The 27,568-nt window shown below is 32.2% G+C and overlaps 4 protein-coding genes across 4 annotated transcripts; 1 reads left to right on the forward strand and 3 right to left on the reverse strand.

Moving 5' to 3' along the window:
* Window positions 1–412: 412 nt before the first annotated feature.
* Window positions 413–5,622, reverse strand: LOC118058192 (extra-large guanine nucleotide-binding protein 3). The gene is made up of 8 exons (XM_035070895.2): window positions 4,541–5,622; window positions 4,321–4,458; window positions 3,217–3,321; window positions 2,921–3,106; window positions 2,240–2,417; window positions 1,741–1,985; window positions 1,338–1,507; window positions 413–1,238 (listed from the first exon to the last, which is right to left on the reverse strand). Exons 1-8 carry the CDS (start codon window positions 5,471–5,473, stop codon window positions 656–658), a joined length of 2,538 nt encoding a protein of 845 aa, XP_034926786.1. The 5' UTR covers window positions 5,474–5,622; the 3' UTR covers window positions 413–655.
* Window positions 5,623–10,039: 4,417 nt separating this feature from the next.
* LOC118058193 (UV-B-induced protein At3g17800, chloroplastic) lies at window positions 10,040–12,190 on the forward strand. The gene is made up of 4 exons (XM_035070896.2): window positions 10,040–10,199; window positions 10,298–10,430; window positions 10,811–11,112; window positions 11,207–12,190. The coding sequence occupies exons 2-4, from the start codon at window positions 10,308–10,310 to the stop codon at window positions 12,033–12,035; spliced, it is 1,254 nt and encodes a 417-aa protein (XP_034926787.1). The 5' UTR covers window positions 10,040–10,199; window positions 10,298–10,307; the 3' UTR covers window positions 12,036–12,190.
* Window positions 12,191–13,393: 1,203 nt separating this feature from the next.
* Window positions 13,394–15,762, reverse strand: LOC118058195 (purple acid phosphatase 3-like). Its single transcript, XM_035070898.2, has 8 exons — window positions 15,626–15,762; window positions 15,330–15,530; window positions 14,992–15,148; window positions 14,407–14,514; window positions 14,134–14,261; window positions 13,904–14,032; window positions 13,759–13,826; window positions 13,394–13,668 (listed from the first exon to the last, which is right to left on the reverse strand). The coding sequence occupies exons 2-8, from the start codon at window positions 15,522–15,524 to the stop codon at window positions 13,458–13,460; spliced, it is 996 nt and encodes a 331-aa protein (XP_034926789.1). The 5' UTR covers window positions 15,525–15,530; window positions 15,626–15,762; the 3' UTR covers window positions 13,394–13,457.
* Window positions 15,763–16,216: 454 nt separating this feature from the next.
* LOC118058194 (purple acid phosphatase 17-like) lies at window positions 16,217–18,258 on the reverse strand. Its single transcript, XM_035070897.2, has 7 exons — window positions 17,912–18,258; window positions 17,596–17,752; window positions 17,368–17,475; window positions 17,093–17,220; window positions 16,824–16,952; window positions 16,653–16,720; window positions 16,217–16,571 (listed from the first exon to the last, which is right to left on the reverse strand). The coding sequence occupies exons 1-7, from the start codon at window positions 18,194–18,196 to the stop codon at window positions 16,358–16,360; spliced, it is 1,089 nt and encodes a 362-aa protein (XP_034926788.1). The 5' UTR covers window positions 18,197–18,258; the 3' UTR covers window positions 16,217–16,357.
* Between the last annotated feature and the right edge of the window lie 9,310 nt (window positions 18,259–27,568).

Below are 27,568 nucleotides of genomic sequence, written 5' to 3' on the forward strand. Positions count from 1 at the left end.
AACTTATTTAAAATTTAAATAAGACAGGAAAATATTCAACCAAGTGAATGAAACATAAAAATATTCTAAGCTTGCAAAAACCCTTAATACTAGGGTTATGTTTGTCTTTTCAAATATAATCATATTTTAAACAAAATTAATTTTTTTTACTTCAAATTAATTTTTTAATATTTAATATAAAACATTTTAAAAATATAAATATAAATTTCTAAAAAAAACACGAGAAGTGGAAGGAAATAACAGTAAAGAATATACAAAATTAGTAAACAATTATTTGTAAAAGAAATAATAATTAAGTATTTTTTACTCAAAAATATATTAAAATAATATTTTACTATTATTTTTAAAATATTATTTTTTATATTAACGAATAATCTAAAAACATTTAAAAAAAAAAATTAAAACAACACGGTACCAAACACTGCCAAGTTCCCAGGCTATAGAATGCCACAAACAGTCACATTATTCACAAAACTGGTTTTATTCGGAAACTATATACAAATGGGATAAAAGAAAAGAAAAAAAAGAAAATTATCAGCTCCCCAAATCAGATTGTGGTTACTCATGAATCAATCAACCCTGATCCTAACCAAAAACATCACACTGCAACGTCAAATTCACCTCGTTGATCTCCTGGTTCAAACAGACAGTTGGCTTATTCCTGTCTGATAAATGGAGAAGAGCTCATTTCCGTGCTATAAAACGAGTCATCCCCAGTGATTCCATACATGTTATCATTCTTTTCCTCGTCCCATTTGAGGACCTCCCTTACGTACTTGAATGCTTCATCCACTGAAGCACGTTCCCTAGCTCTGGTCTGCGATACAAACAACTTTTGGCCACTAATTGAAGAATATAACTCCTTGAATTTCACTGCCACATAATAGTAAGCTTGCTGAGCCAGAGATTGGCTCTTGAGATGGGGCTTCAAAGGGCTGAAGTCCTCAAACCACTCACAGGTAGACAGAGGGACCTGGCTGATCTTGTCCTCGAATGCATCATACTTGTTTAGCAAAAGCACAAAAGGGGTGTCCCTAAAACAAGGATGCCTGACCAGGCTCTCAAACATGTCTCTGCTAGCAATCATTTTGTTACAGAGAGGACCTGCACCATGGGCCCACATCTGGTCGTAGTCGCTTAATGCAACACAGAAGATAATTGCCCTCACATCTTCAAACATTTCCAGCCACTTGCAACCATCATGCAATCCCTTTGAATTTATGCGAATTAGTTGGTACCTGAGGCAATTGGGAAATTCCAAGAGAGATGACAGAAAATTACTCTAAGCAGCGGTGAAGGTAATAGATGAGGCAGAAAGAAAGAAAGAGGATTTTTACTTGGTCAAGGGAGGTGGATAGTCAATGTTTTCATTGTATATCTCTGACATCGGGCTTCTATCATCAAATGAAAAATCCATAAATGCAAGACTGTTATTCTGTGTGACTCCTTCAGCATATAAAATGTCCTTCTCTGAAGGTTCGTACTCATTGCTCGATATCTCAATGACCTGCAAGAAATAATATCATAATACATTACTTTAATACATTACTGAGTAATATATTTGACACAGCAAAACGTTGGGCATCTAATCTACAATGATTATACTCCCATTCCAAAAATTCCAGAAAGGATGAGATAGGGGGAAGAGACAATATAAGGAAGAGCTGCACCAAAAAGAACATGGACAACTTCTAACCCTGATAAATAAACAAAGCGAGAGTAGAGATGCTTGAGGCATACCCGGTCTAAGAAATATTTGGCAGCATCGAGATGATGATGCAATTCCTCCCTTCTCTTGTAAGTTTCCTGAATAGCATGGTCCTTCCAGATCTCATCCACAATAGGAGCATACTCACGAGTTGCAGCAGGAAAAAATGCATCCAAGTCTCCCGTAGCCATGATATCCAGTAACCAGTCAGAAAAATGCTTGAAGCGTTGGTTAATAGAGTAGATGCAGTTCTCTCCTGGTTCAACTTCTCCTTCACCTGAAATTATCCCAGGCTGAACCACTTACTAAGGTTTATTAAGGCTGAAGGCAGCACCTACTTGCATGTTATGCATATTCCTATTATTATGGAAAGCAAGGATTTAACAATCTAGCATATTGTTCGCAATCAAATGAATAGTAACTGTTCAAATATTTATTCAAAACTAGGAGAACTTCATGCAAAAGTGAACAGGGTTCTGTGTTTTATTATAAATTAGAAAGAATAAGATGACAAAATACTAGTATCAAGACCTGAAGCGCATTCTTCAGAATTGATTGTAGCAGTACTCTTCTCCAACAAAGCCTCCTCTTCAAACCTCTCTCGTCCTTCAAGCAATATGCTAAGATATCTGTACATATTGCTTTGAATCATGAGTTTGATGTCCTGCAACTCTTTAGGAGTGAACTTATTCCCATATAAGAACTTGCCCTGTTCCATTGAAAGAGGAAATAATATCAAGAACACCAAGAGAAATACGATAAACATTAAACCAACACCCATCTCCATGCAAAGAATTATCACAAGTAAAGCAGAAGTTCAGAAGAACAATGTGCCAAAGACCATTAGGAGTAACAACATATTTACTTTTTCTAAACAGCTATCACATTAATAGATCACTAAGGTTATCATCTGTGAGGCACCCCAATAGACAGTTAAAAAATAGCCCAAATAAAGATAATTGTTTTCAGTTTTGCACTGATAGCTTGTATCTATCTTAAAAATTCAAAAGTTAAGCAATGGCGTAATCACACCAACTACTCAAATTACATGAATACTGTGTTTTCCATAATAATAGCAGCAACATGAAATGATGAAAATAATAAATAAAACCTAATAAAATGAATGTGTGCAATAAAATCAAGTTGAAACCTAATAAAATGGATGTTTGTGATAAAGAAAGTCAAAACAAAAGTGATAAAACATGAATGTACCTGCTTGAAAATGGTACTCGTTCCAGATCCTTCCAGCCCAAATAACAGAAGTTTCTGGATCCTTCCTTGTTCCAAATACTCGGGCATAGACCTTCCTGAAAATGTAGTTGGATCTTCTTTTGGCCTGTTAGGATTTCCAGGTGGCACAGGCAATGAAAATATTGAACAGATGAATCGAGTAGATGCCTGCCTACCAAAAATCAGATGACAATTGTATAAAATTCATTTCAAACCATTGGTTGAATTGAAACTTAAAAACTGATGGGAGGGATATTATCCACGGATTAAGAGATAACCTTTCCCCATATGTTTCCCTTTATGTTATTCTGGCCTTCTTCCTCATAAGATCCATCATCATACACCCAGAAATGAGTATCCCTTGGGCACTGTACGTTTGCAAGCTGAAATGAATGTCATCAGTTTAAGCAATGAGACCAAAGCCTGACCTCAACCAAACTATCAGAATTGAATGATGCAGCCAATGAAGCATAGGCAAACGTATCATAAAACTGCAAACATATCACAACTGTATAGACATCAAGTATCTAAAACAGCATGTCATCAGTTTCCAATGTTGTGCCACTTTGGAAATGGACAAGAACTAAAACACCAACGGCATGTTTGCTTGTGCAAAATTCTCCAAATCTTCAGAAAATTTTCAAAGAAAAAAGAATTCTTTTAATAGTTAGGAATGTCAACAGTTTTTTGCTAGCCACCAACAAAGACTAACATCTCACTCTGTCTCCCCAACACACACACACAACCATTTCTCCCATCCAACTCTCTCTTCATTGGTAGGGGAATATCAAATCAAAGTGGATTGTTTGATGCCCTAGAAGAGTGAAAGTCTTGAAAAAACACTATCACCGCACTTGGCACCAAATGAAAATAAAGGAAGTTCTAGCTCCATTACTATAATGTGCTGGCACATTAGCAGGTATTTGTTGGAGCAGGTTCTTCCCTGCAGTAGTTCATAGATGAAATTCTATCGTTAATTTTCTATTTCCACTCATGGATTCTATAATATCCTTCCTGATTTTTATGAACCCAGTCATCATCTATCTAAGATCAACTTCCTCCCAAGTTAAAAGCTATCTTCCATGTTAAACTTTATGTCAACTAGACTCATGAACGTCTATAAGACTATTCCTTGCATCACACTAAACTTCATGCTACAGTTTTCAGAACTCATACAAATCACGACTATAATTATGCATTTATAGAGTGGACTAGTTTCAAACACTAGATTCATATCAGTCATGTATAGTATTTGAATGTAGGATCCAGTCACCTCATCCCCAGCAAAAGCACTAGGCTTTCTAACTTGGTTTTGCCACAATTATTAAGTAACTTGTACACCATGATTACGAAATGACACACAAACAAGGAAATAAAGATACCTTCAACATTCTGAGTTCAATCGAGGTAATTTCACGGCCATTAATATAAACCTTCGTATTTCCATTACTAGCATCCGACCGAAGCTTACCACCAACATTCAATTTGGAACTGATAATCCTATCCGGTTTCTCTCCCTCCTGAAATCCAATATACAAAAACAATTAACATAATATAAACCCATTTCAAAAACCAAATAAACTTTAACAGTCTTTCTTTCACCTTCCCCCAAAGCCCCGAATCCTTATCATACCAATACTTTCCAGGCTTCAACTTCAGCGGCGGCAACGCACACCCCAAAACCTCAGCCAATTCCTCTTGTATCAACTGCCTCCCATTCACAATCAACTGCTCCGGCCTCAATTGATTAGCAGCACACTCCTTCTCCGCCTTCATTATCTGCCTAACCTCCAAAGGACTACAAACCCTCGCCAAAATCCTCGAACATTTGCCTAAACTCGACCTCTTCGATTCCTCAATTGGTTTTCCAATACAACTCACACATTTCCTCCCTTCTGGCATTGATCCCATGGCTTTCAACAAACAATTGCTACAATACCTCTTCTCACAAGCCAAACATGTTTCCCTCTCCTTTAATCTATTCTTCTTACCACACCTACTACAAAATCCACCCTTCCTCTTCATTCCTTTACTCTCTTCCCTCCTTGTCGTTGTCAAATCAGATTGCGTGGAGGAATAGCCATCCTCCTCATCTTCTCCTTCCTCAGTCTCCGAATCTTTCGGCGTATTAAACGTAACAACATTCCCTCGCCTTCCTCCTTCACTCCTCCCATCATTTTCCTCTTCATAATTTCCTTCCTCTACTTCTACTCTCGCTGGATAAAATCTTCTAGCGTTTCCGTTGTGGTTGCTAAATCTGGTGAATCTTGAAACTGGAGAGGCGACAGGAATGCTTGGTCTTGATTTCGATTCTTCGGTAGAAGCGAGAGAGGAAGTACGAATCGATAACGAATTAAGATTTAACGGATCGACGCGAGGGACTTCGTAAGGAACTGGAGGGCCTTCGTATTCGATGGCGATTGAGTAATCGAGATGATCTTCGTCTGGTAATGGTGCTCCTGCTGGTAACATCCTCCGTATTACTTCTTCCCACGCTTTTTCTTCCCCTCCTTCTGGTTCTATCGTCGTTTCCATCAGAGATTTTGTTTGTTTGATTGCTGAGAAAATGAGAGAAAGTGGGAGAAAATTGAAGAGAAAAGGAGGAAGCGGTTAGTGTATCTACAGTGGAAGAAGAGTCAAAGAAAGAGAGAGAGGAGACGGAGTTGGGTAACGGAAGAAGAAGTCAAGTCAGGTGGTTGCTTGTTATTCCGTTAGATTTGACGTAACTAATGATGGATAAGTAAGAAATATTTTGGTGCAGGTATGAATAAGTCTACAAGCCATGTTAAGGATTTCATATCAGTACCCACATTATAGATTCTGTCTAATTTACTATCTAATTTTCATAGACCTAGCAATTATATCCCTCGATCACGTTTTATTAAGAAAATCTTTAGGAACTTGGTTTTATTTAATAACATGCATTCAATCAATCCAAATAACGAATTAATTTGTATTTTAATTTGATTACTTAATCATGTTGAGGTAAAATCCCACAACTAATTTATTTCTTATTTAGCCACAACTAAGCTCCAATTACAGCTAAACCACATCGCTAAATTGTTTCGAGAAAAATAATAATAATAATAACAAGGCTAAAATTGGAAGATTAGTAGTTCTAAGGGTAGGTTTGATATTTCATCATAGTTGGGGTATTGAATTGTAGTTAGCCCAAAAGTTTTGACTGAAGTTAACAGAGAGTTGGCAGCCCGAAAGTTTTGGTGCAATCTTGAAGCGAAAAGTCAAAAGTAGTTCAAATGTGAGCGAGTAACAAACTAACAAGTGTTCAAAACAAAAATGTTTTTTCGTCGGTTGACGTTTGCTGTTAACCCGCCGGCGTGTCGTTTTAGTGAAAAGTCAAGTCAGGTGCAATCTTCGTTGGTTTTATATGCTAGTACTTGGCGTGTTTTAGAGCGCGACACGACATTTAACTATCCTATTTGATCCAACGACTGATAATTCACTGATAGTTTAAGTGTATTAATATTTTAAATATCAATGATTTATTGGCTTTTTTATCCTAAAAAAACATATTAAAAATAAGAGGACTGCTAAATACATTATAAAAGTTGTTATTCTAAGTTCTAACTACTTTTTCAAAATGACTATTATATATTTAATTATTAAACTCATCCCTACCTCTAAGATAATTTGAAATTTAAATGATTTAAAACTTGATTGGTATTATAATAACAATTATTTTATAAAGTATATTTTGTTTAGAAATATATTAAAATAATATTTTTTTTAAAAAAATTATTTTAACATCTACGCATTAAATGATCTAAAAAAAATTAATTTAAAAAATAAAATAAAATATTTTCTTACAAAAATGCTTTTCAATCATAACCCCTAATCCCTAATCTAAGTTAAGTTTTAGAAAAAATAAATAAATTTAAAATTAATTAGGTTTGACATGATCAACTAGGTTAAATATAATTTGTATTTTAAAAAAAAAATTAAAATTAAAATATTATTATTATACTGGGTAAAATAGATCATCATGATTAAAAAAAAAAAAAGAGAAAGAGAGGGGACAAAAAAAAGATTCAATCTTAATTAGATCTTTCAAGTTCCATATGTGTCGACGGTAATCCTAAATCGTCGAATATTACTTGTGTTTTTCAAGTACCAAAACCCCTTCCTTAAATGCAAGTGACGACAAATGAGGCCTTATGTACAGGGGGAGGAGTCATGAATTATTGTTAGGGAGCCAAAAGCTAGGAAAAGTTTTTCGGAGGTCAAATTTTAAATTTTGCTGGTTTTATGGGGGGATATTATTATTATTATTATTTATTTGCAGGGGTTAGGGCTCCACTTCTCATCTCCGCCACTGCTTTTTATTTTTCTACATAAAATATTAAAATCTCTGTAGGCTTTGGTGGTATAAAAAATGTTAGTATTAGAACCTAAAAAAACATAAAATAATATAAACATTGTTTTATTTTTAAAAAATATAGATGCATGATGTATCTATCCTCACATTATCATATATACTCAAATTTTAAACATAAAAGTTATGGAATAGCTAGTGCTGGCTAGCTTTTAAAAACTATAATAACTAAACATCTGATTATTGATTATTGGGTTAAGTTCAAATTTTTTTATAGATAATTTTCTATTAGAAAACCACCACATCGCTTAATAGACCATCAAATCTTTCATAATAATTTTTGAGCCCTTATGCTTCTTTTATGACATACTTTCTTATTTTTCCTATATTTTTTAATTTTGAATTTTTGTTTATTTGCTTTATATTTTTTTTATTTCTAAATGTTTCCTGAATACAAACAAAGTTTTCTAACCTATTTATAAGTCTCATAAATCTCTTAAGGAGACAACTATCATATATTTTAATTTTTTAGAAAATAAAACTATGAACTTAAAATTTACATTTGCAACTCTCTTTGCTCATTCAACTCTTTATGTGTTTTTTGTGATTTTTGTGTTGTTGTTATCCTTACTTAGCTTCCATATGCATAAAAAAGTAAAACAAACCATTGCTAACCATACAATAATATCATGAACGAATAGTTATTGTATTTATAACTTATTTGTTATTTATCAAATAAAATAAAAATAATAATAATATATTCATCGAACATTGATTAATTAATTTTATTTATATGTTATTTGTTATTTATCAAGTAAAAAATTTAAAAAAATTATAATATATTCATCCAACATTGATTAATTGAATTGTATTCATTACTTCATATAAAATAATAGTATATATAGTGAGAGGATTAAAAAACATAAATATTTTACACACACTTGTATATAATACTGCTGCATATATCCTGAATTGAGTTTGAATTAGATTTTTCATAGAATTCATATAATATTCACTATTAAAATATCTATTTAAAAAAAATCATCCACTTGAATTGGTTCGAGTCAATATTCATCTAGATGGGGGTTAAATTAAGCACTCTTAAATTGAAGGGAAAAAAAAAGAAAAAAGAAGGAAATAATAAATGAAAGAAATTTAAAGCCACAAAAGGATGATAGACTCAAAATGAGACGCGTAAACTCATGACAAGGACATCTATGATTGGAGATCTATGATTTTTAGCTTTCACGGTCACCACAAGCACATTCCACAAGCAAAAATATGTGTTAGGGACGGTGGACATCTAGCCCCAAATTGGGTCCCATATTTCAAACCCTAAATTGGTCTGCCCTTCTCACTTTTTTTTTTTGTCTTCATCTAGTACATGGAAAAAAAAAAAATCTTTACACCCAAATTACCTAACAACCCCTTTATTTAAAGATATATTATTAGCTATCCAACAAATATATTGGGCTAATAAAATATAAGTAGAATGATTAGTGGGAGTATCCTCCTTTTGAATGATTGATTGTCTTGACAAATCATTGTTTTTAAATATAATATAATAATGGACCTTCAATTATTTAGAGATATTTGCATATAGTTTGTAGATGGTTTTATTATAACACTATAAACATAGTTTTTGGAGGTTTGGACACTGTTTGGAAATATAGTGCAAATGACGTTATAAAAAAATTTAATTTTTTTTATATGATTTAAATTTTTTTAATACACTGATCTCAAAAATAATTTAAAAAAAAATAAAAAAAAATTATTTTGATATATTTTTGGCATAAAAAACACTTTAAGAAACAACTGTAACCACACTCCCAAACACGCTCGTTGTTAAAATTTTATTTTTAAATATGATTTTCATAAAGATAATATCCAAATGTGAAATGAAAAAAAAGTCTTTTCTTTTCTTTTCATTTACATTTTTCTTATTATATATAAAAAAAATGTTTTTTTGGCAAAGCCTTTTTCTTGCCAAATTAATTTTTATATTTTAGATCTAATAAAAAAACATGACTTGCTGATTCATTAGCTAAAATGTGTCTTTATTATGAAAATAAGCAAATTATTGAAAAAAATCTATTTGAAGATTGGATGTTTTGTTTGAATTCATTCACAAACAAATCATATGAAATCTTACTTATATATGTTTATAAAATCTTAATTGTGTTTCTTATTTGAATTTTACTATTAGAAAATATCATAGTCACAAATAAATTATACAAAATAATCTATTAATTATTTTATTCATGATTAATTAATAATTTAAAGCGCATGAATTTCACAATCCACTATTTACCATAACTTATTATTTTTTAAAAATAAAAATTTAGTAAAATTTGTTTATATAATTTGTGAATATTAAGTGAAATTGAGAAAGATTTTAATAATTTTTTAAGAAAACATCCCTTATCAACAAAGTTATTTTTTCCCAATTTTCTATTTTTTCTTAATAAAAGTTTCTTAATTATCATGATAATTTTTTTAAAAACAATGGTGTATCATTAAGGGGTATTTGAAAATAGTATTGCAATCATTTTTTAAAAATATTTTTTACTCTGAAATATATTAAAATAATATATATTTTTTATTTTTTTTAAAAATAATTTCAATATCAACAATTAAAAAATTTCAAAAACGTTTTTTTTATAAACCAACCAATGGCAAAAGTGAAATTAACTAAAACTCAAGGGACTTTAACTTATTTTGTAACGGCAGCAACGTTTATCACAATCTGACTCTTATAAATTGGAGCTTTGCCCTTCGATTACCTCTGTAACCTGCCAACCTCCACATCCACCAGTTCAAACAAACAACAATCACCTTCAATACATTCATTTCTCCCTCTCCCTCTCTCAAAAGAAAAGGCTCTCTTCCTTCTATCTTTCGACATATTCGTTTCAGCTACTTAAAAGGGTAAGTATACATCATCAAATTCAAGCTAGAATCAACAATCTTCCTTGTTTTAAAGGGTTTTTGATGGAATCTAACAAAAGGGTTTTTTGGTTTTGTAGGGTGGTGTAAATGGAAGCAGCTACAGCTACTGTTATTGGATCTTCAATTGGGATCTCTCGACCTGCAAAATCTGTTGCTGGATTGGGTCTTTTAGCTACCAATAAACAAGATTTTGTGCGTTTTCCTATTAAGGTATTACCGGTTAGCCTTATTTTGGGGTTTTGGATAATGGGTTTTTGGGTTTATGCATGAATTTTGTGTCGGAGGAGAGTATATGCCTAAATTATGCAAGCTACTGCATGCTTAAGAGCTATCAGTAAATGAAGTTTTATGTTTTATGCAAAAGATTTGTTCTAGGAGATGGATTCCTATGTGTTGTTGTGTTGGATTTTTTTGTCAAAAAATGAAGCTTTTAAGAATTGTTTCACGTGAAATTTTGAAAAGTTTATAATTTCTTTGGGTTTATTTGGGACGTTTAAAGTTTACTTTGTTGTTGGTTTTCTGTATTTTGAGATTATGTATGGAAAGCTGGTGTTTGATTCCTCATTCTTCTTGTGTTATCTGGATTCCAGCGTCATTCTTCAGTTTCATACTCAAAGCAGGGTCATAGGAGAGTGGCATATGGAGGTAGGAGATGTATGGCAGTGAGAGCATCTTCGTCATCATCTTCAGATTCTTCAGGGTCGATTGTGCCAATTGCTCCGCTTCAGCTTGAGTCTCCGATAGGGCAGTTCTTATCCCAGATTTTGGTTAGCCACCCTCATCTTGTGCCAGCAGCAGTTGAGCAGCAGCTTGAGCAACTTCAAACTGATCGTGATGCTGAGAAACAGAAGGAAGAGCCTTCTGCTAATGGCACCGACTTGGTATTGTATAGGTTAGTTTCACGATAGTGGTAGATAAATGTGTTTTATAGGTGCTACTATTGATGCCGAAAATTGAATCTAATGTTGGGTTTTTGAAATTATTAGGAGAATTGCTGAGGTGAAGGCTAATGAGAGGAGAAAAGCCCTAGAAGAGATTTTGTATGCATTGGTTGTGCAGAAGTTCATGGATGCCAATGTTTCTCTGATACCCACCATAGCCCCCTCTTCCATAGGGTCATCTGGTCAAGTGGACAAGTGGCCTAGCCAAGATGAGAAGCTTGAACAACTTCACTCGCCTGATGCATACGAAATGATTCAGAACCATCTAACTCTCATTTTAGGAAATCGGGTGGATGATTCAACTGCTGTTGCTCCGATAAGCAAACTCAGGGTTGGACAGGTCTATGCAGCATCTGTGATGTATGGATACTTCCTAAAGCGAGTTGATCAAAGGTTTCAGCTTGAAAAGACAATGAAAATCCTGCCAAATGGTGTGGATGAGAGAGAGAGTGACATTCACAAGGCTGTGGGTCAGGATGTGAAACCTGGTGGTCGAGGGTTATCCTACCAAGCTTTGTCTTCCCATCCTGAAGCCATTTCTGGTGGTATTAATCCTGGAGGATTTGGACAAGGATTAAAGGCTTCAAGATTGCGAAATTATGTGATGGCGTTTGATGGGGAGACACTTCAAAGCTATGCGACAATAAGATCAAAAGAGGCTGTTAGCATCATTGAGAAGCACACTGAGGCCTTGTTTGGAAGACCTGAGATTGTCATAACGCCTCAAGGGACTATTGATACTTCCAAGGATGAACTAGTTAAGATCAGCTTAGGTGGTTTGAAGAGACTTGCTTTGGAAGCTGTTACTTTTGGTTCTTTCCTCTGGGATGTAGAGAGTTATGTGGATTCGAGGTATCACTTTGTTCTCAATTAAATAATGTTCACGTGCGTGCAGGCCAAAAAAAAAAACAAACATTTGTAGTAGACATACAACTGACCAAAGTTAAATGCTATCTATGTATGAGTGTAAAGCTGGTGGTAACTATAATTAGATTTGGGCTAATTTTTCAGTATACAGTTTTGATGTTCTGTTTTCCTGTCTCGATTTGCATCTGTGCATTACCACATGGAGTTATTCTGTGCAAAGCTCGTCCTTGGAACTCTTTTTTTGCGCTTTCGAATTATAATCAATATATGCAAGAAACTATGTAGTCGTGATGCTTTGAATTATCTGTCACATACCTGAGTTTGATCGCAATAACAAAACTGCTAGATGTATATTTTTGCTCTAAATATAATGTCATTTTTTTTTGTGTAACATATATTGTCACATTGAACTAAAAAGTGCACATCATGTATGTAGTGAATGTACAAGTGAAGAGAACCAAGAATTTAGAGCAATACTGGCTTGAGTTCACCTGGAAAGAAATAAGAAACAGAAAGCCCAGTCCTTGAGTTATAGTGTTTGTTTAGTGGGGAAAAATCATTGAGGAAACTTTAGCCATGAATTAACTGTATAGTTGTAAATGTTTCATAGGAAACCACTCTTTAAATGGTCTTTGATGGTTGCTAGCTGCAGCAACCAGAAGTAGATGTAGATGGTATTTAGTACTAGTGAAACATTGATTTTCTCTAGCTAATGGCCAAGGGAAGTTTAGATTGGATTCAGAAATCTGTTGGGTGTCTGTACCAACTTGTTCTGATATGGATTAATCTCAATCTATTTATCATTCATCTTGGTGGATTGATCTCAGCCTTTTGTCTCCCAATTGTCTTGTCGAACATGGCATGGTCATTCCACTAGTGTAACCAGATTCTGTGGGTTTTTGTAGTCAGATATACCACTTATGAGTTGTCATCACGAGGAGAAAATTAACATTGTTACCATCCATGTACGCATAATTTGCTTAGTTACATTTTGAAGTTCAACTATTTTTCTTTCGATAGGTTTCTGTAGTTACTCTCAAATGTAAATTTCCTGAACCTGGTTTGGCAAGAATGTGCTCGTGATGTGATAGTATTAGTATAGTTACGCAGCAAACAGTTGTATACTTTTTTTTTTAACCAAAAAAAAAAAAAGCTATAAAGAGAAATTTTGAGCCTGAATGGTAAACATCAGGGTGATTTGCCATTGCTTATCGTTCTGTTCTCTTAGTGAAATATTAGCAGGGTTTAAATGTTTCACGGTAATTACTCCATTCATCTCCTGGTTATCGAACTGGATTAACATCTCCATATTGGCATTCTTAGAAAAGCCAAGATACATCAGTTTTTGTTTCAAAATCGACAGAATGATTAATCACTGCATTATATTTTTGATGAACAGTGGAAAACACCTGTTATACATAATGCGGTCCTAGATGACAGGGTTGAGCTGCTTAAACAGGTTCAAATTGTACAGAACTTTGCCAAAAACATCATAGAATACTATCTTTCCATGTGTCTGTCTTAGTTCCAGGGACATGAAACCTTGCCCATCATAATAAAACTTGACTCCTTTGTTTAGTTTATCAATATCCCCTTTCCATGCCTTTGATCCACCTCCACTTGTTAAAAATTGGATTTGGCTGCATAAAGAGTCAAGTTCTTAAATCTTCGTGATTTTTGTTTCAATCCTTGCTGTCAAATAATGTTAATCAATGTTTTTTTAAACATACCTTGTGTTGCTGGTCATGTGTTCCAAGCAATGATCATGCCCATTTATGTACATTTCAACATTGTTTGCCTGGACATTCAAGACGTGGTTTGTTAGAGAAACGCTTTGTTTGTGACAATCTCAATCTCTTTAGTAAGATTAGCTACCTCAAGTAGCGGGAGAAGCTGCTTCTTTAGCTCCTTTGTTTCCCCATGATGGCCAATGCTTCTGATAGTATGATGCCCAACTACAATCTTCCAGTTAGCAGCGGAGTCCTGCAAAGCTGATTCCAAGTCCTGTTGCCAAACATGAAAAAGATGTAGGATTTGGGACAAAAAACAAAACGTCGACTGCACAGTACTTGCATAAATGTACGAGGATGAACAGAATGAATAACCTTCAAGAGGTTTGAAAGATAGTGCCGCCTTGGCATCACCCCTCTCCAATCATAATGATGGGGCTCTGGCTTCAGAAAGTACTTGTCCACAAATGGAGTGGTGTCGATGAAGAACAACTCCACAATTTCTAAGAGGATGTGAAGAGAAGTTTGAATTTAGTTAAGCGAGAGGCAGTGTTTCAGGACAAAAACCTCAGAGAGGTGTGAGGTTTGATATCTACTTGCTATAGAATGTTGAATAATTTACTGTTCATAGTTGGAGGTGTATCTTACCTGCGTTAAGAATGAAAGATCTCAGGCAAATCCATCGGCTATCTATATTCCTCAGGTTCGGACTTAATTGAGCCTTGACATTTCCCCGGTAGTCATGGTTGCCTAGAACTGAAACCAGAAAGTTTTTCAGAACACGTGATGGGGTAGGGCACCCGCATTAGCAAAAACAAAGGATTCATGTATTTGTGCATTCTTTTCATTATAAGAATTATAGACCCAGTCTAGCTAGCAGATCAATCCAGTAAGCTGTCAACCAAGACCAAGACTTGTGCTTCTTTCTTCTTTGGATGAAACGACATTGTTTTGAAAATAATGTTGTTTTTTTTGGGATTGACCAAGTAGTACTTAATCATAATTATTAAATATAATTAGAGGATAGAATCATGAGTTAGGTGAGCTAATCTATTTTTTTTTTAATAAAAGCATGAATAGATGTTTAACCAGATTGCAAGTTTTGATGTTTTTAACCAAAACATAGAGTCAACTTCTCTTTATTTTTTTATAAAACCCAGCTCAGGCTAGGTCCCGGGTTAACTTACCAGGCTGATCGGGTTTCTTAACAATTTTTTTGATTCCAGGACTTACCACTGTACCACTGCTTTTGAAGGCTCTTTGCAGTATAGATTTTGCTAAATGATTTCTCAAACACAGGGTCATTTATGCTTCTCAACCCGTCATCGTAAAAGTTGTCTCCAGTAGAAACAACGAAATCAATGTTCAACTCTTCTCCTATTCTTCCCATCTGTAAGAAACTTGAGAAATCAAATGAATATTCTTGCATTGAATGAATTATCACCACTTAGTGCCTCCATCAATCCACAGCATCAGTTCATATTTAATAAGCATGAGACATCTATATATGTATATAACAATATGATACTGAGTGTTAAGACTTAAAAGATGACTTAAAAAATTAAAAAAACCTGAAATGCAACATTGGATTGATTATAATTCCCTTTTCTTCCCCAGTCTCCAACCACCAAAAAGCTAATTGAGCCATCCTCCTTGGCAGGTTGCTCGAATCGCTGAAGCTCAGCTAAGGCACAAAGAACATACACATGGAAGCAGGCCATCCATACGAGGTGCATTGAACTGAAATGGTGACTGAAACTAGCCATGATATCCTGAAAAAGAGAACTTTTTAGTTAGCAGCTCTGGTTTGGAGTGCAAAAGATGTGAACTCAGGTAACCTCTTTGAAGAGCATATAAAGTGGTGTACCTGGACACAAAAATGGTGGTGTCTATAGAGATGTTCAAAATCGAAAAAGCAACCCGTTAGCTAGCTACAGATAGTATCCATGCAGATTCAGGATAAGAGATTCAATGAGGGCAAAGGAAACTTCATTCTATTAATGGGCTAAATTCATCCGCGGTCACCATCAAAGTCCACTTTCCTGGAAATTTCTTGTTTTGTCTTGTTCAATACCAGAAGAGACGTGAACTTACGAAAGAAAATCATTGATGAGCAAGAGAATTCAAGGAACGAAGATGGTTTGAAGGTGGTGGTGCTATATTGGCGCTTGCTTGATGTCACAAGGCTGCTGTCTTTTTGCCCTGACCCTAACAATCCGTACTAAAAAGTTGGCTCTGCAAGTCTATCACCAATGGGTAAAGTTCTTGTGTTGAAGCACTGATTTACCAATTTTTTGGGTGCAATATTACTGCAAGGCCCATTTTTCCTTTCCTTTTTTTTTTTGGTTTAATAAAAAATTCAGCGGGGTTTGGTAATAGTAAAAGCAAGGGAATCCCATGAAGATTGCTAGAAGCTCTCCATCAATTTAATCATTCTCATGACATTATAGAACTCTATTTTTTTTTTTTATTGTTTTTCTTTTTTGATGTGGCCCTAACTCACTATTATCACAGTGCTCAATGACAATGAAACATGAGCTCAATAATGATAGGAAAAAAAAAAAAATTATAAAAATGACAATCTGTTGGCTGTGGATCCCTAGGTTGATGAGTGGAGCAACTTTGTTGTAGTCCATCTATGCAAAACAGTGCCAGAAACATCATAAAATGCAATCTCTGCTTCATTCGGAGTCAACTGCACAGACATGAAACCTTGACCGTCGTAGAAGAATTTGAGACCATCTTTGTTTTGTTCTTTAACGTCACCCCTCCATGCCTTAGACCCAGCTCCACTAGTTAGAAATTGTATTGGACTGTCAAAAAATTGCCCATCGTTAGTAATATTTTCGAAGAGCCCTTTCCACTAAGCAACACAATAATCACTTAAGTTGTACCTCTCTGTGTCACTGATGTGTTCAAGGCAATGGTCATGTCCATTCATGTAAAAATCTACATTATTGGCCTGAATTTAATGAAAACAGCACCGAAAGAGATTCAATCTTGTGTTCAAAATTACTTCATCTGCAAAAAGTAAAACAGAACTGCTTTTCAATGATTGTGTTTACCTTCAGGATTGGATGAAGCTTGCTGACAAGTTCCTCAGTGTCGCCATGATGTCCTATGCTTCTAATTGCGTGGTGACCCACAACAATTTTCCACTTTGCACTTGATTCACTCAATGCCAACTTTAGATCCTGATTCAAAAAAGGGTATAATCCACTTCTTAATTATCCAGAGCTCTATCTAAACAGCTGACAGACCACTGATTTAGTGGCTATTAAGGTGCATATATTGTAAAGTCGATGCATTATTTTGAATAAAACAGTGAACATACCTTTATTAGGTTTGCAATATAATCTCTAGGAGATCCAATGCCTCTCCAGTCATAAGTATGTCCCTCAGCATTAGTAAAGTAAGATTGGACAAAAGGGGTGGTGTCCACAAAGAAAATTTCAGCCAATTCTGCAGAGAAAAAAAGGATTTGAGTTATCAGATGAATAAATCCTAAATTAACATCTAGATTTCAAGTGTCAAGTGGTCATAGTTAGTATAGTCTTTATAGAAATATGAGATGAAGGAAGCACTTAAAATGTAGAAGCTGCTACCCACCAGCATTGACGATGAAAGATCTCAAGCATAGCCACCTGCTATCAATTTTCCTAAGTTGTTGGCTCAATTGTGCCTCTGCATTCCCCCTATAGTCATGGTTTCCCAAGACTGCAGAAGAGAAGAGAAAGAAAATTAGAAAATTCAAATCAAGTAAGATCAACACGTAACTTCTCATTTTTATTTGTGGAAAAAAATCATTATCAGCCAGTCGCCAGGCTCCGTACTCACCACTGTACCACTGCTTTTGCAGGCTATTTGCAGTGTAGATTTGAGTAAATGATTCCACAAACGCTCTGTCTTGGTTTCCAGTTAATCCATTATCATAGAAATTATCACCTGTTGAAACTACAAAATCTATGTCGAGCTTCTCTCCAATCCTTCCCATCTGTATCCATGCAAATCAAAGGAAGATTAGCAGGTACGTGTTAGTTCATCAAGGAAAGTTCTTTAAGAGATCATGGGAATGTCAATTACATGTTGCATGATTCTCTCTCACACACGGAAACATGAAATAAATCACAAAAAGCAAAGAAGCTGGAAGAACCTGAACAGCAACTTCAGACTGGTTGAAAGCACCTTTTCTGCCCCAATCTCCAAGCACCAAAAAGGAAAGAGTCCCCTCAGTTCTTGCAGGCTGTCCAAATCTTTGAAGCTCTGCATGTGTAGAGACGAAGCACAACCCAAAACTACATATCACCAAAACAAGGCACAGAGCCATGCTTTTGTTCTTGAGAATGAGACCTGCCATGTCTCTCTGGCTAGAGCTGAACGGAGAAGAAAAGAAGGATGGACAGAAGAGAATCTCGCTGGGGATAATTCTTTGTACCATATAGCAAGCAACTCGTGAACTTGTTTCTTTACGCTGCAGCGAGTCCTGTCCACGTCCCTATTTTTTCTTGAGTCCGTTAACCTATTTTTATAGACCAAAATAGCTCGTTAATTATTAATTATGAAATAAGAAAACTATAGATTTGAAAAGTCGAGTTTGGCTAGGAAACTATGACATCTCTAATGATTTGTTTTTTATTGCGTTAATGTAATTTAAAATTTTAAAAAATAATTTAAAATAAAAAAATAATTTTTTTCAAAAATATCTTTTAAACAATAAAACAAACATTCTCGGAAACAACATGTTAGTAGTTGTGGATTGAGAACCAAAACTAGCCAGTCCGGTTGTCGGTCACCATGCATGCCTCATGCAGCACTAAAAAGTAGAGCTAAATATGACAAGGGTAATTGATGATATAAGCGTTAATTATTATTATAATTATTTTTAATTCATGTTCGTTACCTTGACTTAATATTCAAATCAAATTCACTAAAGGATCTTAATTTTTTCATGAATTTTATTTTAAGGTAATTTTAATTACTATTTTAATAAAAAAACATATAAAAAAACATTTTTTTTATATGTTTTTTTTTAAGTGCAAGAGTTCACTAAAAAAATTCATTGGGATAAATTTATTTTGATATCTTTATTTTCGTTTTTTTTTAACTAAATACTTTTTTTATATCTATTTTTCACACATTGAACCTTGAAACTAATTTATATTATTGAAAAAAAAATGTATATATATTTACGATTTAGCAAAGGACAAGAAGTCCATTACTTCACCACCACAAATTCATGAATACCAAGTGTTGAAGGTTTTCACAAATAATTCCTGCGCATATTTCTACAACTTGTGAATAATTTGATCACATTGGCGGAATTGTGCCACAAAAGATGGCTTTATACATGGAAAAGCTGCCGGACTTGCTATATCTAAAATTGTGGTGTTTTGGTTTATTTCATTCACTAAATTTGAGGTTGGTGTTAGACTTAAATTATACTAGAATATCAAATAATAATAATAATTATTAGTAGTTATTTAATATAAAAATTATAGATAATAACAATTGTTTAGGGGTGATCATTTTCGGTTCAGTTTTGTTTATAAAAAAATAACCAAATTGAATTTAAAAAAAAAAAACTGTAACCGAACCGAAACCAATTCGAACCGGCCAGTTTTGATTTAGTTTGGTTCGGTTTTTTAGGCCAAAAGCTAGTTCAAACCGGTTTAGCTCTGTTTTGACTTGGTTTTTCCGGTTTTTGCTTGGTTTGACTTGATTTTTTTCTGGTTTGGTTCAGTTTTAGGCTTATAAAACCAAATTGAACCAGTCAGTTTTTTCAAAAATTTAATCGATTTAATCAATTTTTTTTCACGGTTCAGTTTTTTCGGTTTTTTTTCAATTTTGTTGGTTTAATCAGTTTTTCAATTTTTTACTCATCTCTATAATTGTTTAATATAACTGCTATTTTTATTAGCTGTTAACTAATAAAATTATGTTTCTCAGTAACAGTTGAGTTAAAATATGTTATTTCTTGAATTTTTTTTTATTCTAAGCTTAAATGTTTTACTAAACTTAGGTAAAATATTTCTATACCTAATCTTTGTGGCATCACTTAAAATCTGACCACGTTAATTTTTTGGAATTTTCTTCATTATTTGAGTAAGTTTAAAGCATTAATTAGGCAGACAAAACACAGAAAAACTCAGGAGGTTTCTGTACAGGTAGTAATTAACAAAGTGTAACAGGCACAAACGGTGGGCAGTTTTCAAGTTGAGAGACTGCAAAAAAAAAAAAAAAAATTAATAATAATAAAAAAAGGAACAAGGGATATGCGAATATGCCGTAGGATCGATGTCCGAATAAGGAATTAGATCCTATAGAATATTCGGTGGAAATTAATTAAGATATTTGTTTTAAGAGTATTGAATTATTCATATCTATTGGCTTTAGTTTGGGCAAATCGAGTGATGCAGCTGCAACCTGTAAAGAAAGCAACTCATAAGCCGATAAAGGCAGACACACCATAAAGTCTCTGAACCTCCTCTTCCACCACCGTTTTTACTCAGAGTATGTTTATATTTTTAAATATATTTAATTATTTTAAATTCTTATTTCATATTTTTAAATTATTTTAATGTGCTATGTTAAAAATAAATTTAAAAAATAAAAAATATATTATTTTTATATATTTATAATAACAAACAGTGACCCACAGCTCCAAAAATTTTCAATATTTTTATTAATCAATACCATAAACACTGCAGGTTTCAATTTTTACTCCAAATTTTTTTATGTTACTGGATAATTAATATTTTTTATTAAAATAATATTTTTTTATTTTTTAAAAATAATATTTTACCGTGTTGATCCAATTAATTAAGTTTCATAAAATCTATGTTTTTATATTCATCTTACAATTCAATTCAAATTAAATTTTGAATAGCAAATTTTTAAAGTTTAGTGCAGTTGTTTTTCAAATAATTTTTTATGTGAAAATATATGTTAATGATGTATAAAAAATTTTTTTAATTTTTTTTAAAAAATATAATTTAAACCGTATTTCCTAACACAATCATAATAAATAACACTATTATTGTAGTCCATCGAGGAAAGAAGAAACCTCTCTTGTTTTTATTTATTTTTTAATTCAAGGTATAGTACTGATAATGCATCATCGTGTTGCTTTGGCTTTTTGGAGTCCATCGAGGAAGAAGATACCACTCTTGATTTTATTTATTTTTTAATTCAATTTTTTTTTTTTAATTCAAGGTATAGTAATGATAATGCATCCTCGTGTTGCGTTGGCTTACTGTAATCCATAAGGAAAAAGATTCCACTCTTGATTTTATTTATGTTTTAATTCAAGGAACAGTACTAATAATGCATCCTCGTGTTGCTTCGGCTTACTGCGATTCTTTTTTTTCAGTGAACAACTCTTTATTTTTTTAGATAATGTTTGGTATAATGATATTAGTAATTATAAATATTAAATTTGGATTGATTTGGTAGATTAATCTGGTATTCAATTAATTTGATGATTGGATCATTAAGGTAAGGTAAAATACTGAGATTAACAAAACCCTAATTTATCTGCTGGATTGATCTGTGACGCGGCAAAACCTGATTAAGATTTTTTTTAAAATATATTTTTAAATTGGTTATTAAACATTTTTAAAATTTACTATATAACTATTAGAATAATATTTTTATTTTTTCAATGTAAGATTTGAAACGCTTTAGTATATCTATATTCATAAAAAAAAAGTTATGTTTTTTTAATATGGGATTAAAAAACTTTTTATTTAAATATTTCAATTTAAAAAAAATAACATACTATCATATTATTTTTTTAATATGGAATAAAAAATCTTTTGAAATAATATTTTAAACTTTATTATTTATAATATGTATAGTCTATATTTAGGATTGGTTTTTAATTTTTTCATTTGAAATATTAAAACTTCAATTTTTTTTTTAATTTTTCAGGTTAACCAGGGTCAATCCGTGTAACCCGGGACCCGGCTAAGTCAACCTTCGGATTGGGTCTGATAACTATAGTATTAATAGTTATTTTTTTAAGTTTTTTTGTTTAAAAATATATTAAAATAATATTTTTTAAATTTATTTTGATATAATATATTAAAAAAATAAAAAAACATAAAAAATTAATTTAAAGTAAAAATAATAATTTAAAATTTTCACAGCATTTTAAAACATAAAAATAAATATACTCTTAATCTTCAATACAGTCGAATTCTTTGTGTGATGAAAGTAGGAAAAATAATTGTATTATTTATAGAATTATTTTTTCATGCGTGATTTTAACAACCAGCCACAGCCACTTCATGATCTTAATAATAATAATAAAAATCTTGTCATATATCTACAATGTGTCGAAACAAAATATATCAAATATATTTTAAAAGCTTGGTAAAAAACCTAGTGGTAAAAATTTGGGATTGCTTCCTCTGTGGTCTCAGGTTCAAATCCTAGGTTACTCATATGATGGCTACTGGAGGCTTACATGGTCGTTAATTTTAGGATCCGTGAGATTAATTGAGGTGTGCGCAAGCTGGCCCGGACATCCACTTTAATCTAAAAAAAAAATATATCAAATATAAATAAATGTCCTCTTCGAGGTATCTTAAGATCATATCCTAACATCAACACGTTGCATTTAAAAAATAAAATAAAATTAAATGCTAGTCTGGATCGAAAAATCAAGAGAGAGGATACATGACCGACCTTTTGGGTTAATTTTCTCAAACATGTATTATATTTAACAAAAGAACTGAGCCCGAACAATGAATGACCTTTGCGATCATAGTGAGGCCCAGGGCCCAAGAACTATGCCCATGTGGCTAAGCTATTGTGGGCTTAGCTTGAGACCATTCGGAAGACAACAAACGCAATAAATTTCCATTCTTATTAACTACCCAAATAACTGGGTTCATAATTTGGGCCACTACAATCATTGGGCCTGCTGTGAATTTAAACAGCCTGGGTCTACTTGTTAATGGGCCTTTAGTGTCTCCATCAAGTGACACCCGATTCTACCCCAACCCGAAACCATGGCCCAAATCTCATCTGCTCTGTTTGCAGTCTCGATCTTAAACACCCCACATCCCTTTTATTTTTTTGCAAACCTAAAAAATATCATGTAGTTTTAATGTTATCACTAAATGTTTTTTTATGTAATTTTAACTTGTGATTTTTTAAGAGTTATCAATTAAATGCTTTCGTACAATATTAATATTTTTTGTAATCCAAATTATAATGTTTTTTCTTTTCTTTTTTAACAATTGATGTCATTTTATAAGGACTTAACGTGTTTTTGGTAATTGATTTTTTTAATATAAAAAAATATAATTAAGAAATAAAAATGTTTAAGTGATAAAATTGATAAAAAAAAAATTTTGAGTGTAAAATTGATAATACTCCAATAAATTGGTAGTGCATTTGATGTTTATTATCCTTTATGTTTTATCATATAATTGACCATGTACCATGGTACATCTGAATTTCATGTGTTCAAGGGACGTCTATTTTATGATTTGTTTTTCCCATTTAAGTATACATGTTGTCAATTTCATACATAGCATGACATAAGATATCAATTTCTTAAATATAGTCTAAAGATAGTTAAAATATATGCAAAGGATAGCTCAATAATTAAGATTTGAGATTTTCATTAAAAAAAAAACCCAAGTTCAAATCTTAAACGAATAAGAAGAGAATTAAGATGAGAAAAGACTACCTCCAATCTTATAACCTGGTATTCATTTGGATAATATTATGATGCTGAGGGAGTATTTAATAATATTATATTAGTTACTCCCTTATCCACATAAAAAAAAAAGATATAAAGAAAATAGAGAAATAAAATCTATAATTCATTAAACATGATAAAAATATCTTCAACTATAATTTCATTCCCTTATTTCCCTTATTTGTATCTATTTTTTTTCCATTAAAGTGGGAAGAAGAAGTAACCAATAGAATATTATTAATTATTCAATGAGCATCTTTAAATTTCTTGATTCATTCGATCTCTTTATAAACTATCAAATAAAACTAAAATGTAATCTAATTGTAAAAAACATATTATAGTTTTTAAACAATAAAATATTGATTTCATTTAGATGGGATACTGATCTCATGATACTTGTATTATCTAAACTAAAAATAGTCATAACCCCATATTTAGAGCCTATATGGTATAGTAGTAGTGATTGTTTTTCAAAGTGTTTTTTTTTATTTAGAAATATATCAAAATAATATATTTTTTTTATTTTTTTAAAATTTATTTTTAACATTATCACATCAAAACAATTTGAAAATAATTTTTTTTTAATTTGAAGTGAAGAAAGAAATTAAAATAATATTTAAAAAAACAATTTTAAAATGTAAAAATAAATGGGCTCTTAATGTGTGTTTAGTATTGTAATTTAATTAACAAAAAAATAAATTGAGTTAAAAAATAGGTGTTTGGCAACCCTTATAATTTAATCACGTGTATTGTTATATGCAAGTCTTTTATTTTTAAAGATTGGTGTTAATTTTTTTCATAAAATTATTAGAAAGTTAACAAAAATTAAAAAACGCTAAAAATAACCTAGTTATTTTTTTTAAATTATTATTTTTAAAATTTTTTAAATAAACTATACAATAATGCTAAGATATTTTTTGATATTGCAATAACATATATAACAAAATTAAAATAAGTTATCAACTCTAAATTCCCATAAACACATCATATAAAAATTAAATTAAGAAAAAAAGCAAAAACCAAAAGAAAAAAAATTGTCAAAATGAAAAAAAATAATAATAACAACAACACCATGGAATATTACTAAATTTCCATAAACACATTATTTAAGAGCTAAATTAAAAAAAAAATCAATAACTAAAGAGGAAAAAAGTCAAAATAATAAAAAACAACAACATTATAGATTACCAAATGCTAATAAATATGGGGAAAGATTACCTTCCCCACATATTTTAACTTTATACTTGATTATTGAGTTTTTTTTTTGGACACTTTTTTTGAACAGAAATTTGTTTTGTTCTGTGTGACATCCCTCGATAGAAGTTGGACAAGATGGACAAAACGCAATGTGAAATACAAGCAATTTAGTTGTTCTGTGTGAAGATTAAAACATAAGTAATTAAAGGATACCACCAAAAGAGTGGAAAAGCTTGGAGGGATTGTATCGATGGGTCTTTTCACGATCAGTATGGTTCATGAGATTTGGCCTCTGCAAATCAGTGGTACGTGTGGACCAATTTCAGAACTGAACTGGGTCCAGGAAACGAGCACTGGTTGTCACTCAATAAAGCCATAAAGTTGAAAAAAAAATGCTTCCAAGATTTTCTTCAGCAAAAAAAGCAAAAAAGAAAAAAAAATCGCTAATATGGTATCTGGGGAAGGCTAAGCATATGTTATAAGGGGTTTGATCTTGGGTTAATCACAGGTTATGGAAATCCTCGCCTGACCTAAATTAGCTCCGGCACTTTGTTGCTTTCTTGTAGCAAATCTCCACATATTTAGACCTTGGCAAATCGTTTTGGTCAAATTCATTTGTTGGTTTTCTTCCTTCTTCTTCTTCACAATTTTCATTTGCATGAATCCTTGTTAAAAATAAAAAACGTAATCTTGATAAAATAAAAACCTAAAATATCCATATATATATATATATATATAAATATATATTATAACTCAAGCCTATCTTGTTTCTTGAAATCCCTAATTGGCGATCCCTTATCTCCGTGACCGTTAACTTTATCCATAAAATAAAGGGAGTAAGATGCTAACCATATGAGAAAAGAAAAGTATGTGCTCCTGAGTATTTGACGTGGAAGGAAAGGATGGAAAAAGATAAGGAAAAAAGGAAAGTGGGGGGAATAATTTATGGGTTTGCTTGCAGGGAAATATTGGAAGAAATTTGGGTTTCAAAATTGGAGGCTGAAAAGAAGAGAAGAAAAGGAAGATAGGTTTTTGGGAGATGTGGAAAAAGGATGTTAGTGTTTGGGGAGAAGGAAAATGTGATCATGGAGGAAGTGAAGAAAGTGACGGGAAAGAAAACCTAGAACGAAATTTGAAATTCAAAAAAAAGAAAAGAAAAAAAAACGAAATTGCGATTGTTGGTGTGCATGAAACTTATGATATTGGCTTGGAAGGGAATTTGCTTCTGACGTTGAAAAGAGTTTGTTCATGTGTTTATAAGTATAGTAATTATTATTTTTTAAAATAATTTTTACTTAAAAGTATATAGAAATATATATTTTTTTTACTTTTTAAAAATTATTTTTTTATATCAACACATCAAAACAATTCAAAAATATATATAAAAAATAATTTCAAGTAAAAAAGAATCTAATTTTAAAAAAAATATAATTTCAACCATGTTTTCAAACACATCCAATCTAATTAATAGGTTCATGTACATTCTTTTCCACCATTCCTTTTTGTCGTCATTTCTTGAGAGCTTGGGTATTCTTTTCCTTACCGAATAATTGCTTAATTAATCAAATATTTATTGCTTGTTTAATTTTAGAAGAATAGTGGATATAAAATTCAAAAGCAAATTAAGAAGACTTGATGCTTGCTTAATTTTATCATGGATTTGACAATAATAATAAAAACTTAAATGTGCTTGCTTAATTTTATCATGGATTTGACAATAATAATAAAAACTTAAATGTAAAAAGAAATATGATTGGGAAGGAAGATAATACAAAAATAGTGCTATAAAGGTATTTTAGACATCAAATCAGTTAAAACATTTTAGTACTTTTTCGTTGATTGAGTTGGCAAACTTTGACTTAATATATGAAGTGCTATCATCTATATAGCACATCAAATATATTTTTTTAAATATTAAAGATAAAGTGTTTATAATTTGACAAATTATAAGTATTTCTTTTCAAACACTAGAATGGATAAAGTATCCACTAAATTAACCACAAATTTAAGCTTTGTTGGGGTTAAGATAAAATGTTTTGCAAATTCAATTAGAAAATAGTAATGTTTGTATAATTAACTTGTGAATCACTTTATCAACAAATACTGAAAAAAGGGTATAGGTTATAATAATTATTTATTTGATATATACACATATTCAAACTGTTGAGAGTCACATCTTGCTCATATCGAGGATGTAATTGTATAGCCTAAACGTTAATACTCCTCCCAATTATAATCCCAAAAGGGCAAAATAAAATAAAATAAATAGCAGAATCTCCATGGCCAAGAAAGAGCCAATGTTAATATGTTATGCTAACATGCTCTCGTTGACCGCCAGTGGCAAAGCACATAGAGCATGGACAGTTCAATTCAGATTCAGACATTCAGTAATCAGTTCGGTCGAAGACTGATAGACCATGTAGTCGTATAGCTAGCTCTCCGAGGCAATGTCACAATCCATCTCCATAATCTATGTGACATCGAAAGCTCAGTCACAACCAGTTTAACCCCTGCTCAAAGCTTCCTAGCTCCTTGAATCCTGACCACCTATGGAGGGCAGTGATGTTTTTTTATTTTGTTAGCTTCGGATTTCGAGGTGAAAAAGGAAACCAAAAAAGTCAAAAAGAAACTCAAATCCGAAATAAAGGCGAGGCATTGAAATCCCACCAATTTTCACCCTAAAGCTCCGCCAAGGTCTATTCCATAGACTTTAGTCGCAACCACATTTCTTTCTTTTTTAGTGTCAAAAAGTTTAATGGGATTGTTGTGTTGAATATTACTATTATAAAGCTTCTCTTTCCTCCTCCTCATCTTCAATCATGAAGCACTCGATTGCAAAATCATTTCTCACCTGTCTCTTTCATTTCTGTATACATTACCCGTACATTCTTGGGACTTGCC

Source organism: Populus alba, chromosome 15, assembly GCF_005239225.2.
Source record: "Populus alba chromosome 15, ASM523922v2, whole genome shotgun sequence".
Classification (NCBI taxonomy): Eukaryota; Viridiplantae; Streptophyta; class Magnoliopsida; order Malpighiales; family Salicaceae; genus Populus; species Populus alba.